At 44.3% G+C, this 14331-nt stretch overlaps 2 protein-coding genes across 2 annotated transcripts; both read right to left on the reverse strand.

The window, feature by feature from the left end:
* Positions 1-2367: 2367 nt before the first annotated feature.
* On the reverse strand, positions 2368-3333 carry LOC128844860 (olfactory receptor 51G2-like). Its single transcript, XM_054042960.1, has one exon. The coding sequence runs from the start codon at positions 3331-3333 to the stop codon at positions 2368-2370; it is 966 nt and encodes a 321-aa protein (XP_053898935.1).
* A 7229-nt stretch (positions 3334-10562) lies between these two features.
* On the reverse strand, positions 10563-11501 carry LOC128835507 (olfactory receptor 52P1-like). The gene has a single exon (XM_054025036.1). It carries the CDS (start codon positions 11499-11501, stop codon positions 10563-10565), a length of 939 nt encoding a protein of 312 aa, XP_053881011.1.
* Between the last annotated feature and the right edge of the window lie 2830 nt (positions 11502-14331).

Genomic DNA, 14331 nt, shown 5'->3' on the forward strand with positions numbered 1-14331 from the left:
GGCAGCTAGGCCTTCCCACTCCAGGGCTAGAGTGAGACTCCTTCAGCTCCTGGTCCCCAGCCCTCTTATAAGGCCACCTGGGCCCTGACTGAGCGGGCCACCGCTGTGGCTGCTTCCCCAATCAGCCTAACTTAGCTGCTTTCCCCCTGTTCTCCAGGAGTGGGGCAGAAGCCCCACTACATTCACCAAATACTTTTGGCTCACAAATACACTTGTAGGTTGGTTTACAAACAATCAAAAGGGTTCCATCTGCTAGAGAAGTGTTTGGAACTAGTATTTCACCTAGCCTGGCAGGAATGGGCTCTCAGTGGAAAGACGAAACAATCTAACATTCTCTGGGCAACCGGGGAGGGCTGGAAAAGACCACTGCTATGGGCATATGCCAGTGGTGACTTCAGTGGGTCTTTCTAACAAATCTGTTATATTTCAACCACAAGTTATTGGGCTTGAGGCAGGAATTGCTAGGTGTAATTCAATGACCTGTTACACAGGATGTTAGATTAGATCATTACATCCCTTCCAGCCTTTTAATCTATGAAGATGAGGATGGCACACTGTGCGGAACAGATTAACAGAAGGCTTCATGGTACGCAGATTTCATTAATAAAGGACATATTAAGGAAGGATTTCAACAAATAAGTAAATATTAATAACAATTATTTACAATTCAGAGCAAGGTAAAAATGCTAAAAAAATATATTTTATTATGGTGGCATCAATAGTGAAGCCATAGTTAAAGTTGAGTCAAGTTTTTCTCTTAGAGCAGGGATTCAACTTCTGTATCTATGAAAAATATGGTGTAGCCTCAGCCAACACTGCAACACTTACTATCTGAGTGCAGAATGAGTTTTCAGAGAATTTACAAGTCAACCTGCTAAGTAGTTTAGGAACGAATGCATGTAGTCTTCCTCCCTTAAAACTCCTTCTTCCTTACATGTATTCCACTGAACAACTTAATTCCCTGTACAAAACAGGATACACTTTATTCATGAACAAGAAGCTTTAAGGATACAGGACTGCAGTTTTGCTAACTGGGATTTTTTGGGGTGAACAATACAATATTTCCTTTTTGGGGGCTGTGACCATTGTCGCTGGAGGGGATATATTGAGAATGCTCAATCAGGGCAAACTGCAAGGAATAGGGCAGACAATTCTCCAAAGTGATGGCTTATTCTTATAAATGATTCACCAAAAAGTAACCAAACAGCTTCTATAATACCTGATTGGATACCAAGAAGTCAAAATACAGTTCTCTTTAATCAATCTAGCCTTTGGTTCCCACCAAGACAGCCAAGTCCATCTAGTGAGGGTTATTTAAAATCTCATTCACCATCTGTAAGTTCTACCACTCTCAAGAGATTAGACACATTACACACCAGGTCAAATACACACTTACAGCCAATTCTTATTAACTAATCTAAGATTTATTTAAAAGGAAAAGGAAGAGAGTTACTGTGTTAAAAGATTATTATACATACACATATGAGTCCAGTTCATACGCCAGTTTCAAAGCAGAAATGGTGAGGCTGCCGATTTGTTGAAATCCTTCTGGAATTCATGGAAAAAGTCATAGTCCAATAGGCAGTCCATATGCAGAGTTTTTTTCAAATTCTTCCATAAGAATTGCAGGGCTAATGCAGAAGTCCTCCATCTTGTCACTTGAATTTCCCCTGACAAAGTTTAAGCAGATCTGAGATAGCAAGGATCAGGCCCCAAAGTCCCTTTATAACTGAAGTTCAGCAGATTAGCCTCTTGTCCACAAATGATCACAGCAGGCCTTCCTTAGATGAAGAATAGGTAATGTGCATTGTTGCTTTGAAATAAATCTCTATTTCCTATGTATACACTGATAACTATTAGCATTTTTAGCATAAGGCAATTAATCATTGAAGAGATTCACAGGTAGTTTATTACAAACTTCAAAGAGAAATAAAAACAATGATATAATTACACCATAAGTTTCATCTAAATGTTTATATCCCCTTTTGACCTCTGAATCAAGACAATAAGTAATGAAACATTACTTATAGGAACTGAAATTTAGCATCTACAAGCTAATTTGGTCACATTGTTGAACTTCTAATAAGATATAGGTAAACCCAGAGAAATACAATTAGTATCTACTTCTGATTCTCTAACAATACAGGCCTATATTTCAAGAACTCTAATTTATTTACCATGGCTTTGCTAGCTATCTACAAGGAATGGCCCTGTTTATCATTTCAATATTTTTTTAATATGTCTTTAAAGTTGCTTTTAGTTCAACCAGCCTGCCGGTTGCTTAATCCTCGCTGGTTCAGCGTGACAGATGCACTTGGACACCATGGGCCATATTGGCTCCTAGATAGACAGACTAGACAGACCAAATCAGTGACCCCATTGGAGTCTGTTAGTGGAATAGTTTTGAAAGATATTCATGATTCGTTTACGAATCTCTTTGGTTTTTATGCTGTATGCAATGGGATTGAGCACTGGGGGGAGGAGGAGGTGGAGATAAGACAGAAGAATTTGACTCTGAGGAAGAGCCTTTTTCTCGAACCTGTTAATCATAGACAAACTGATCAGTGGGGTGTAGAAAAGCAGGGTGACACAGATGTGGGAGACACAGGTGTTCAGAGCCTTGAGACGCTCTTGCCAGGATGTGATACTCAGTACGGTCTGAAGGATCATGATGTAAGACAAGACAATGAGCACTGAGTCTAAACCCAGAGAAGAAAGGACAACAAACAAACCATAGAAGCTGCTGGGCGTAGTATCTGCACAGGCCATCTTCATCACATCTGGATACAAACAATATGAATGAGAGAGAGGTTGGATCTTGCTGTAGGGCAACCTCTTGAGAAGAATGACAGATGGGATATGCAGACCACTACTCCTGATTATTATCGCCAGCCCTATGTTTCCTATCCTTGCATTGGTTAAAGTCGAAGTATATCTCAGCGGGTGGCGTATTGCAACAAAACGATCAAATGCCATAGCTAATAGTACAGAGGATTCCATGACGGAGAAAGTGTGAATAGAGAAAAGTTGGGCCAGGCAAACATCAATGCCAATTTCTCTGGTGTTAAACAAGAAGATGCTGAACGTTGTTGGCAAGGTGGAAACAGACAAGCCAAGGTCAGTGACAGATAACATAGAAAGGAACAAGTATATGGGCTCATGGAGATTTTGCTGTGTCTTTATCACAAACAGAATCAGACCGTTTCCTAAAATTGCAATGAGGTACATGGAACAGAAGGGGATGGAGATCCAGGGGCCATCAGCTTCCAGCCCTGGGATGCCTGCCAGGAGGAATGTTGCATTACTCATGTTGGTTTCATTGCAGGTTGGCATGATGCACTGGGGAGGTTCTGGTCAGTTTTTTAAACCACATTCCCTACAAATAAAAACAACATTATTAAAAATACGTGACACCATGACAAAAAATATGGCCCATCCTGCCACTGCTCTTCAGACAGGTTGGAGTCAGTACTTTGATTAAAAACCCTTTTGGTACTCACAGATCTCCATCTCAGTTATAAAATTCCATTACTAATAATATCCTGTTCTTATATAGAGCTTTGCATTCATAAATCTCAAAGTGATTTACAAAAGAGCACAAGTATCAATGGGTCTGATTCAAAGCCCATTGACACTCATAGGAAGGAGGATGTAGATCCTCATTTAACTGAGGGGGAAACTAAAGCACAGAACAGGTAAGCAACTTGTGCAATGCCACACAGGAGATCAATGACAGAACTCAGGTCTCCCAGCTCTCAGATGAGTGCCCCTTCATTAGACTGGACCACACCCTCTCCCCTAGATGGAGCTTGGCATATGAAGACTTGTATGAACTCATTATTAAATGGCACATAAGAAAAGCAGAGTGGACCTGAACCAAAACATTGGATCAGAACACCCGTGCATTTTGGAACAAGGTTTCAGTCTGGATCCAGATCTCAACTGTTTAGCTTGGGTCCACCATAAAAAAGTAAATGGTTTATGTATTTGACAGGAGAAAAATTATATGTTTTGCGAATGGCCTATGGGCTGAGAAGTGTTCATACAAACTACTCAGTGATGACTGACAGTGAGTGTCCGAAGCCACACAAGGAGGCTGTGGCAGAACAGGGAACAAAATCCAGCTCTGCTGTGTTTTAGCTATAAATGCCAGCCTGCCCCTACTGTTGTACATTATGTTAGTATTGGAGGGGAAGGGGACCAAAAGAAAAGGAGCAGCTGAAGACTGTGAATGTTAGCTGTGTACTGTCTTCATTCTAGATGTCTCCTTTGCTCAGACTGGGTGAAATCCACCCCATGCAGAGAGCCAGCATTCCTCAACCTGGATTTTTGCCATGTGCAAAGTTTACTGTGAAAAACCCTATCCTCAGTTATGTGCAGGACTCCTAGGGACATCAACTGGCTCAACTGGCCCTTACCCAGCAAAACCCTCATTGAAGTTAAGTTTTGTTGGAGCAAAGACAAAGAGTTTGATTTTCCCACGTATGGTATCCTAGAAGACACTCCGGGAGGTGTTATATTCCAAGCAAGCACCATGCCTCCGGAAGCTGCATGAAGTGCAAGTCACCCTTTCAGAGGTTACAGCACACTCTCCCATTAGCTAGAAACTACAGGCAGGTTAGTCAGTATTTGCCACTCCAGGGTTAATTGCACCCCTTGCTGTTAAGTGTCTGTCAAGTCAAGTTATGGGTCTAAATAGACCTCAGTTTGGATGTGCTATGGCCATTCCTAGGTTCCTTGTTACCGTACACAGCCCCAGGCAAGTCAATGGTACTTACAAAAAAGTGCCACAGGGAGTTAAAAACACAAGCTGGCTTACACTAGGTTTTGTGTTCTTCACTCATGGAAAATTCCACGCGACATGGGCAATTTTTGCACCACTGGGCTCTCAGATTGCAAGCACCACAAGGCAGGGACCTGTCCTCCTAGGGCTTTGGGTCTTCTATAAAATAACTAATAATGATGCTGATAATAAAAATTTGCAATTCTCATTGTTTACAGATTAAACATTTCAAGCAGTTGAGACTGCCCATTAATATAAATGAAATAGATACAATATGATCAGCGCACTTACCAAAGCCACTAAAATAGAAGCTGGAGAGTGTTCATCATTTACTCCTGAGGAAGCAGAGCTTAAACACTCTGCTCAGAAACATTCCCTCTTTCTGTCAGGCATGCAGTGTGGAAACATTTATAGCGCAGCGGGTAAAAGCCCTTGAGGATCAGTTAATCAATTGGGAATCACCGTTGATCGTATTGTTACACGTTTTAGCTCGACCAGCAGAAATGGAAAATACCTAAAAGGTAAATGATTTGAAGTATTTCTGCACTGACTGGTGCAGCTTCCGAGATTGAGGGGTAACCCAATTCACAAGATGTTTCGCAATATTCAGCAATCGTCCATCCCAGAGCTGGTGTAAATGGTGTAACTGCATGTGTCAGGGGACTGGTGCTGACTTGCTTTTGGTCAGGATTTGACCCTGATTTTTTTTTCCTCAAAGAGAATTTTATTCTTGTGAAAGGTGCCAGACTGACAGACCTGGAGCTGCCTGTGCTTTAATCAGCCAAAATTCCACACGTACTATTGTGGATCGACACCACCAAGTGTGTACCGTACGGCACATGGGCGAGTGAACTTGTAATCTTTCCATTAACTGGATTTGAAACAATTTATTGTATTGTGCAATTTAAACAAAGCAGCCAGATCTCCCCACAGTTCCAGGGAATCTCCCACAGCCCCCGGTGTATTCTGCAGCCACAACATACATCCCCCAAACAACTCCCAATGCAAACCGCACATCCATCCATTCCCCTCCATAGTCCATGAAGCCCCGCGCCAACCATGAAGACATTAAGCAGCCCCTTCTCCAGCCCAGTAATCCTCTCTCCTCATCAATGCCATTCCTCCCCACAGGATCCCCTCCTCACCTTGTCACCTATTTCCCCACTCCAGGCCCCAATGACTTCATCCTGCACTCCCAGCCCCTGGGTTGTGCCCTGCAGCCCTCCGTCCTCCTTTGTCTCTGTGTTGTCATTTTCTGCCTGGTTCCATTTCATCCACCAATTCTCCTACTCCTGGCCTCTTCTATGTCTTCCCTGTCCTGACTCCAACTCCTCCTGCCACTGTATCTTTCCCCCAGGTCCCCATGACCAGCTGCCCTCAACTTCCCATCAGCTCCATCCCCCAGCCCTTCGCACACCATCATCCCCTCCATATTCCCTGCCCTGAGGGGACAAAAGGGGCTGCCATTTGCCCTGCCCCTCACAGGCCATTGGCCCCTCCATTTCACTCTTTCGGGCAGTTGTTCAGGGAGAAATTCTGCCTTCCCTCAGCTCATCTCCCTTGGAGCTGATGGTTGCTTTCCTCCCTGGTCTGCCACAAAACGAGCAGCTCCCCTGCCTTTCTGCCTTTCTCAAGCACTTTTCCTCAGACTTGATTTGTCTGCCCCATTTTCCTGATAATTTACTGGCTGAACATTTGGCTTCTTTGAACTCAGTTTGAAATAGCTACAAGTTCAGTGACATTGGGAAGTAATCCTGCAGCTTTGGATAGGTCTGTGTCGCTGGGCTGTAGCAGTTTTGAAACAGCATTTCCCATGTCCAGAATCTTGCTTTGGAGCACAATAATAAAAACAAAACTAAAATTTTCCATTAATTTCTTTAATGCTGAAGGCTTGTAAACTTCAACAGCCCTTTTGCTCAGGAGAATTATTTCCGTGGGTGCCTTCATTGTGTCTAAATTCTGAATCTGAGAGGAAGGAGGGATTCATACTGGTTGTTGATCAATTGTGTAGTCAATTGCTTGACCAAGCTTTCATTTGTAATGAAATATGTTCAAGAGGCCAAATAAATAATATCAGGTTTACTTCTCTAACCCCATAATAAAATAATACAAGAAAAAGGTGCATATGATACCAGTTTTTTTGGAAGCTGTCTTGTGCAGTGATGTTGCATTCCCCTTACTCAGAAAGTGTGCTCCCCAAAGTTACACATTTCAGCTTTTATCATTTATATGAAGATTTCACAAGTTACACATCTCTTTAAATGTCACTGAAATCCCACCCATCGGTTTGTCCCAGTTCCCTAAATTAAGTGGGGAACTGTAGCCCATAAGGCCAGTTTGCTAGCTTGCTACAATGTGTTTTTGGTTTGATTGATTATATTATTTTCTTGGGTTTTGTTTATGCTGAATTTCAGTATATGTTAATCATAATAGTTATTCATAATAGTTGGCTGTAACGCAATGAACCTGCAGGCCTGTATCCTGTATGATTATCTAGAGGAAGTCAGTATAAGGGTTTGTAACCTTTGGCATAGATAAATGGCCTACCAGTTACCCCTCTTAAATTTGGGGAACTGAATAGGGAAGCGAACAAAGAATAGAATATGTTTACCATAAGTCTGGAACAGACCAGTAACTGCAGGGTACACCACAGTACATGGAAGTCATAAGTTAGGACAAGGGTAATGGTTTTGGGGATGAGATAATCGATATTACTATGTATGAATATACCTCTACCCCGATATAACGTAACCTGATATAACACAAATTCAGATATAACGCGGTAAAGCAGCACTCCGGGGGTGGGGGTGGGGTCTGCGCACTCCGGTGGATCAAAGCAAGTTCGGTATAATGCAGTTTCACCTATAACGCGGTAAGTTTTTTTGGCTCCCGAGGACAGCGTTATATTGGGGTGGAGGTGTATATGTCGTAATATGTTAATCTATAGAGTAAGTGTACCCGAAGATTTATCTGGGTAAGGAAATAAGATTTGGGCATGGTAGGCTGGGCCCTGATTGTGGTAATGCCAGGACCCTATAAGAGGGCAAACAACCATGCAGGAGGGTGGCTCTTTCCTATCTTCTGTCAGCTCAGCTTTGCAATACAGCTTAGCTGCTCAACACTCAAACCTAATCCCTATCAACTTGGGAAGCCTGGACCATCAAATTCATCAGGCATGCCAGAGACAAGGCTGGTCCTTTGTCTCGCACTACCAGGTCTTCTTGGAAGAGTGTGAGTATGCAAGTTTAAGTAGTCTTTTAGAATAGAGATGGTACCACCAGGGGTCATAGAATTATATTACTTCTTTGTGACACTGTGTTTTATATTGTTTATTATTCTTTTATTCATTTTAATAAAGATCTTAACAATTTGGTATTGTCCTCAGTATATCTGCCACACAATCTGAGAGTCCTCTCATGACGTTGAAATCTCTGTGTTCTCTAACCCTGTAGCCTGGATTGGGACAAGAACCTAAATATCTCCTGGTCAGATCATTGACAAGTCGTAATAAACTAGCCCATAAACTCAGGGTCAACAGAACTATTGTGAAGAACTTTCCTGGCTTCTACATTACCCCAGGGGAACTGGCTAGTAAAACGGTCTGAGTCCCCACTCCTTTACCCAGAGGAATGCCTGACCTCAAGGACTCCCCTTCCACTCTCCTGTGTGGCAGAGTCCTCATAATGGTAACACAGCTGGGTCCAGGATTCCTGGGAGGCTGAACCCCCAATCTCATTGTGGTTACTTAGGACAGGTGCTAGGGTGTCCCCACTCCGGGGTACTCTCTTCACACCAGACACTTCCCTAACCCACTGATCATTACATTAAGTTCAAACCAAATATAATTTATTAAACAGCAACTGTAAGAAAAATAAGGAAAAAATGGGAAAGGTTCAAGGAAACAAGGGACCCCACTCAGTGGGCACAGGAACATCACAAACAAATGTTTATGGGATGTAAGGAAAGATCGCAGTCTGTTCCTCACACATTCCAGGTCTCCTGCCCAGGCACTGGCCGCTCTGTTATGATACTGCAGGTGAGGCACCTGCTCTGGCAGTGGCCACACACCCTCAGGGTCTAGGTGGCAGGACCCTTCTCCCCAGCATCTGCCCTCCTATTAGATTCACGTCCCCCCCTTCTGAGTCCAGCCTTCAAGGCCCTCTTGTCTGGTGACGTCTCCCTGTGATGGGTCCTCTGCCCATGGCCCCACCTTCCTCTTCCCAGCTGCTCCTTGTGCTCAACTGCCGACTTACTTGTGGCATGGCCGGCGTCCACTATCCTGTCTCTGTCCCCACAGCTCCCTACTATAGTACTGGTACTAGTATCCTGACTAGGGGGTGGCAAATGTTTCAAACAACCCCCAAAAAGTGGAGTATAAAAACAACAATATTTATGATATTTATTCTAATGGCATTCAACGATGGTAGTCAATGTCCATATTTTGTGTTGAATCTAAAAGACAACATTTGATCCTCTCTATCTTCATCAGAAATAGAATGCTCTGCTGCTGATCAGACATCAGCAGAAACCAGTGCAATCGTTAATTTTGTTGGTGAAAACAGTTCCCAAGAGAATTTGTGTCGTTGCATATACACCTAACATGAAGAATGTTTTCTAAAAGTTTCTCTTGCATCTTCGTATGCAGTTTTGGTTTTATCAAGTTCATCTGAGAAACAGTCTTTCAACTGCAGTGTTGCAAAAAGGTAGGAAAAGCAATGAAAGCGCAAACAAGCCAAGTTCAATAAAGCCTTTGTCCCCAGCGGCATCCATGTGTTTGACAACTTCAACCCAAAACTACTCAACTTCGTTGTCCTGAGTATGCGGCCAGTGAACCATTGGCAAAACTCTCCCCTGCTGCTCCAATTATCCAAGGTATGCACAAACCAATGGCAAAAATGAGATATTATCCAATCTAGCTCGTGCAGGGCTGAGTGCAGTAGAAGGACTTAGTAGTGCATGTGATTCAATCACCTGGATGTTTGGTGATAATCCCTGTTTCACCTGTTTCAGAAACTCCAACATGAAATCTCAACACCTACTCTTGACATCTTCGACAACGGGAACGGTTAGTGTGTGTTTTGAAAGGACTGGCTGAAAGCGACTCCAAAATTGACTGTGCAAAGCAGTAAGTAATATGACTCAAAGGCGATATCATAGTTTAACACAGCTGTCCAGTTCTCTAAAACAAACTGTTTCACAACTCTCACCAACAAGCTCTAGTAGAATGTTCTCAATTCTTGCAGAAACTTTCCTGTTTTACACTTTCCAACTGAAATATTTGTTTTATCCTCCAAGCTTACTGAAGAATTGGAAGTAGAAAAATCAGGTAAATTTTGTACACCGGATCACTGTATATATAATAAAAAATTTCAGCACTGTAGTTTCTTGCTTTGTCTTTGGCTATCTAAACGTGTAGCTTCAGTTTGTCAAACTGATCGAGAATCCTCTTCAGACAGGGACTAATGGAAACACAACTTCTGTCAGAAAACTGCAGTATCTTCTGGTGGTCTGGAAGTCACGGAAAGGCCAAGAGACAGGGTGTGTGGGGTTTGATGGGTGACACTGAAAGAGGTCAGGGGATGGTCAGAGAGAGGGAACTCAGCAACTGAGAGAGCTGTGCTTGGTCATGGCGTAATAACACATTAGATATGAGGAACTTCTCAGACTGTGGAAATCTGCAATGCTAAGTTCAGCCTAACTGGGACAGAGCATTCTTGATTAATGAGATGTCCTTTCCCCCTCTTGTCACTCAGGGTTTAACGTCAGTGGCCCCCGGTGATCACCTTCTGCAGGTGTATTTGCCCATTTTGTCACGAAGCTCTTTGGTTTTGACCCCATAAATGATAGGGTTGAGCATGGGAGTGACAAGGAGATAGAAGTTAGACAAGGTGACGTGAACATGGGAAGTGATTCCCTGACTGAACCTCTGAGTCATGTAGGAGAAGAGGCAGGGAGAATAAGACATCAGCATCACACAGATGTGGGCTGTGCAGGTGTTGAGGGCTTTCTGGTGGACTTCCTTGGAGGAGATTCTGAGGACAGCCCTGATGATCAGACCATAGGACAGGGCAATGAGTGTCAGGTCTAACACAATGACTACAAATGCTGTCACCAAGCCGTACATCCTTGTGACTGTGGAGTCCCCACATGACATCTTTGCCACAGCTATGTGCTCACAATATATGTGGGGGATAATGCGGTTGGCACAGAATGGCAGCCTACTCAGGAACAGGGGCATAGGCAGAATGATGAGAACTGCTCTTATCAAACCCAAGAGCCCTAGCTTAGCTATTCGTGCGTTGGTGAGGATCGTAGTGTATCTCAGAGGGTTACATATGGCAACATAGCGATCGAAGGCCATTGTCACGAGAACGGCTGACTGTATAACAATAACCGTATGAAGGAAGAACATCTGGGTGAGGCAGCCACCCATAGTAATGTGTTTCAAATTGAACCAAAATATACACAGTGCCTTTGGTATGACAGAGGTAGACATGCTGATATCTGTGAGCGCCAGCATGCAGACCAGCAGGTACATCGGCTTATGCAGGGTCTGCTCTTTGCCTACAACAAACAGAAGCATGAAATTTCCCAACAGGCTGATAATGTAGAACGTAGAGAATGGGATAGAAATCCAGACATGGGCAGCTTCCAAGCCAGGGATGCCCATTAGGATGAATGTTGAAGGGCCAGAGGGGGTGAGGTTGAAAGCTGCCATGAGGTGGTTGATGCGTCTATCAGGCTCAGAAATGCTCAAGGTGCCTGTGAAGGGAGAGAAGCACAGCGAAGGGGTTACACACTTTATGACAAATAATACGGTAAATATTTTATAGTTATTACCAATTTAGAAATGGGGGGGTGAGCAGTGAGGTGACAACATTTACAGATGGCACCAGATTATTTAGGTCATAGTCAAGTCCACAGAAGTCTTCAGAGGGAGCTAACCCAGCCAGGTGAATGATGACATAATGGCAGATGAACTTGGATGTCAATAACTGCAACATGTATGCCATTGGATGGAAAAACTCCCCAAACACCGTAGGAGGTTCTAATTGAACTATGTGAATTCAGGACAGAGCTTTGTGAGACCCTACTCACAGTGCAATCCTGGACAGAAGCTAAGCAAAACATTGGTATCCATGAGGAGTGGAATGGGGAACCATACAGAAAATACAATGCATGAGATCAGTCTGTCAATGTTTCACCCTCCTCTGGACTTCTTTGTGTAGTATTGGACACCCTTCTCACACAGGATATTGCAGAACTAGAGGTGTTCAGGGAACGATCAAGGAGGGAGGTTGTAAAGACTGGGATTGTTACCTTACAAAGGAGATAAATAAGAGGGGATATGAGAAAAGTTCATAAATTACTTACTGGTAGAGAGTAGATCAAGAATGTGTTCTCCCTGTCTCATAATACAAGTTCAAGAGGACATTCAATTAAACTGAAACGCGGTAAATTCAAAACTGATTAAAAAAGAATGTTTTCTTCACTCAATGCCTAATTAGATTGAGAAACTCATTGCCACAAGACATAGTTGAGACCATGAGCTAATCAAGGATCGGGAAGGGTTTGGACATTTACATGTATAGAGAGATGGGAGATTGAACCATCTGAGAAGCAAAGAGCAACGGTTCTTGTCACCAGTGAAATTCCTGAAGTTACGTAACAGCAACAACAATTGGAAATAAAACTGATTAAAGTTGTAATACCCAGGCTGCAGTTCTGTGGCTTGTGAGGGAAAAGAGACCCTGAGACCCACCCATATGCATTCAAGGCAGGAAAGGTCCCAGCGTTGCCCTTGAACTAACAATCACAAAGGAAAATTCAGTTTCAACAGCGCTGCCTGCCTATCCATGTACATGCTGATCCCCGCCCCCACAACACCCAGCGTTTGCTCGCCTGTCCATGTACACCCCGCTTTCTGTCCCCACAGGTACCAGTACTGTCTGTCGATCCATTTACTCCCTGCCTGACCCACAGCCCACAGCGCTGCCCACCTGTCCACGTACACCCCGCTCCCTGCTCCAACAGCCACCAGCATTTTCTCACCTGTTTGTGTACACCTCCTCCCTTCCCCACAACCTCCAGCGCTGCCCGCCTGTCCATGTACACCCTGCTCCCAGGCCCACAACACCCAGTGTTTACTCACCAGTTTGTGTACACTCCCCTGCCTGACCCCACAATCCCCAGGACTGCCTGCCTGTCCGTGTACAACCCCTACCTGCAACAGAACTCCAGCACTGGCTGCCTGTCCATGTATGTTCCCCAAACCCAGCTCTTCCATCCCTGCTACACAGTTATACCCCTCATCCAGGACCAAAACCAGGTGCCAGACCCCACAGTGACAGCTCACAGAAATATCTCCTCAGACGAGGTTAAACTCAGTGTCTGCCTGCACCGGGGAAAAGGGGGAGATCGGCCTGAACTGCCTCCCCAGAGGTGAAGGGAACCCAGCAGCAGCTCAGGCTGTGCAGGGAAGGAGACAGCAACAGGCCCAGCAGGAGGGAGAGAGGATGTGGAGACTAAAATGAGCCAGCATGAGTAACTTCCTCAAAAGACACAAAGTTTTAATGTATTGCAGCCTGTTAGAAATCCAGACACCCCTTCCTGAGGCTGCTTTTCCGTGTTGGAAATTCTGATGTTACCATGAGGCTGTAGTGGGGTAGCTCATGGGAAGAGGAATGGCCCGGGTGGGGGATGGTGTCAGAGACAATCTGCTACAGTGTGGTCCATATTATGTTACAGTCTGAGACACCCCCCTGCCCCAGAAGGCCTCTTTTGCCTCTTTGGTCTGCGCATTAGGCAGGATGTCCATTCCCTATTTCGACTGGTTTCATGACTCCGTACCACTGTGATTTGGATATTGCGCGTCTGTCCGTCCGTCCTCCACACACTCCCCCCCCCACACACACACATACTGTAGGTTCTGGGATCTGCCCCGGTGAGATTTCCAACACCACCTGGTTTCCTCTAAGCCTTTTGGTGCTTCTCATCCTTGTCAGAACCAGAGATGAAGGGGCACATAGAGAGCAGACCCATCTCTCCCCACAAAAAAATGTCATCCTGATTGTTCTGAACCTCTAACCCTGTGAGTGTGAGATGTCAGCAAGTCTCCTGTCAGATCTTCTTTGGTCTCAATGAGCTCACCCGTCCTTTGAGGCCACAGGACGACTCCAGTTGAACTCACTGGAGGCTCATGGTCGGTGTAAATCAGGCCATTTATTTAAGTCCCTACATGTAGATTTACGGTGAAATCCAGACCATGTTGGGAGTTTGCCATTGATGCAAGATTTCACCCTTAATGTTTAACTTTCGGCTACCGGCTGTGAAAATCACGGCTTCCAGTCCTGCAGCAGAGAGCGCTATTCTGTTAGGCTGATCAAAGAGTCTGAAGGTAACCCCCAGTTTCTGTGGCGTTCGGAGACCAGGCATGAAAGATGGGGATTACAAAACATAGGGGCCCTGATTTTGCTCTCAGTGTCAATCTGGAGTGACCCACTATAGGCAGAATGTGAGAGCAGAATCTGGCCAGTGTGTGATTCATT

Source organism: Malaclemys terrapin, chromosome 1 (genome assembly GCF_027887155.1).
Source record: "Malaclemys terrapin pileata isolate rMalTer1 chromosome 1, rMalTer1.hap1, whole genome shotgun sequence".
NCBI lineage: Eukaryota > Metazoa > Chordata > Testudines > Emydidae > Malaclemys > Malaclemys terrapin.

Coding starts and splice junctions, on each gene's coding strand:
- LOC128835507 (XM_054025036.1), bottom strand. CDS start 11,501: ATGGCAGCTTTCAACCTCACCCCCTCTGGCCCTTCAACATTCATCCTA.
- LOC128844860 (XM_054042960.1), bottom strand. CDS start 3,333: ATGCCAACCTGCAATGAAACCAACATGAGTAATGCAACATTCCTCCTG.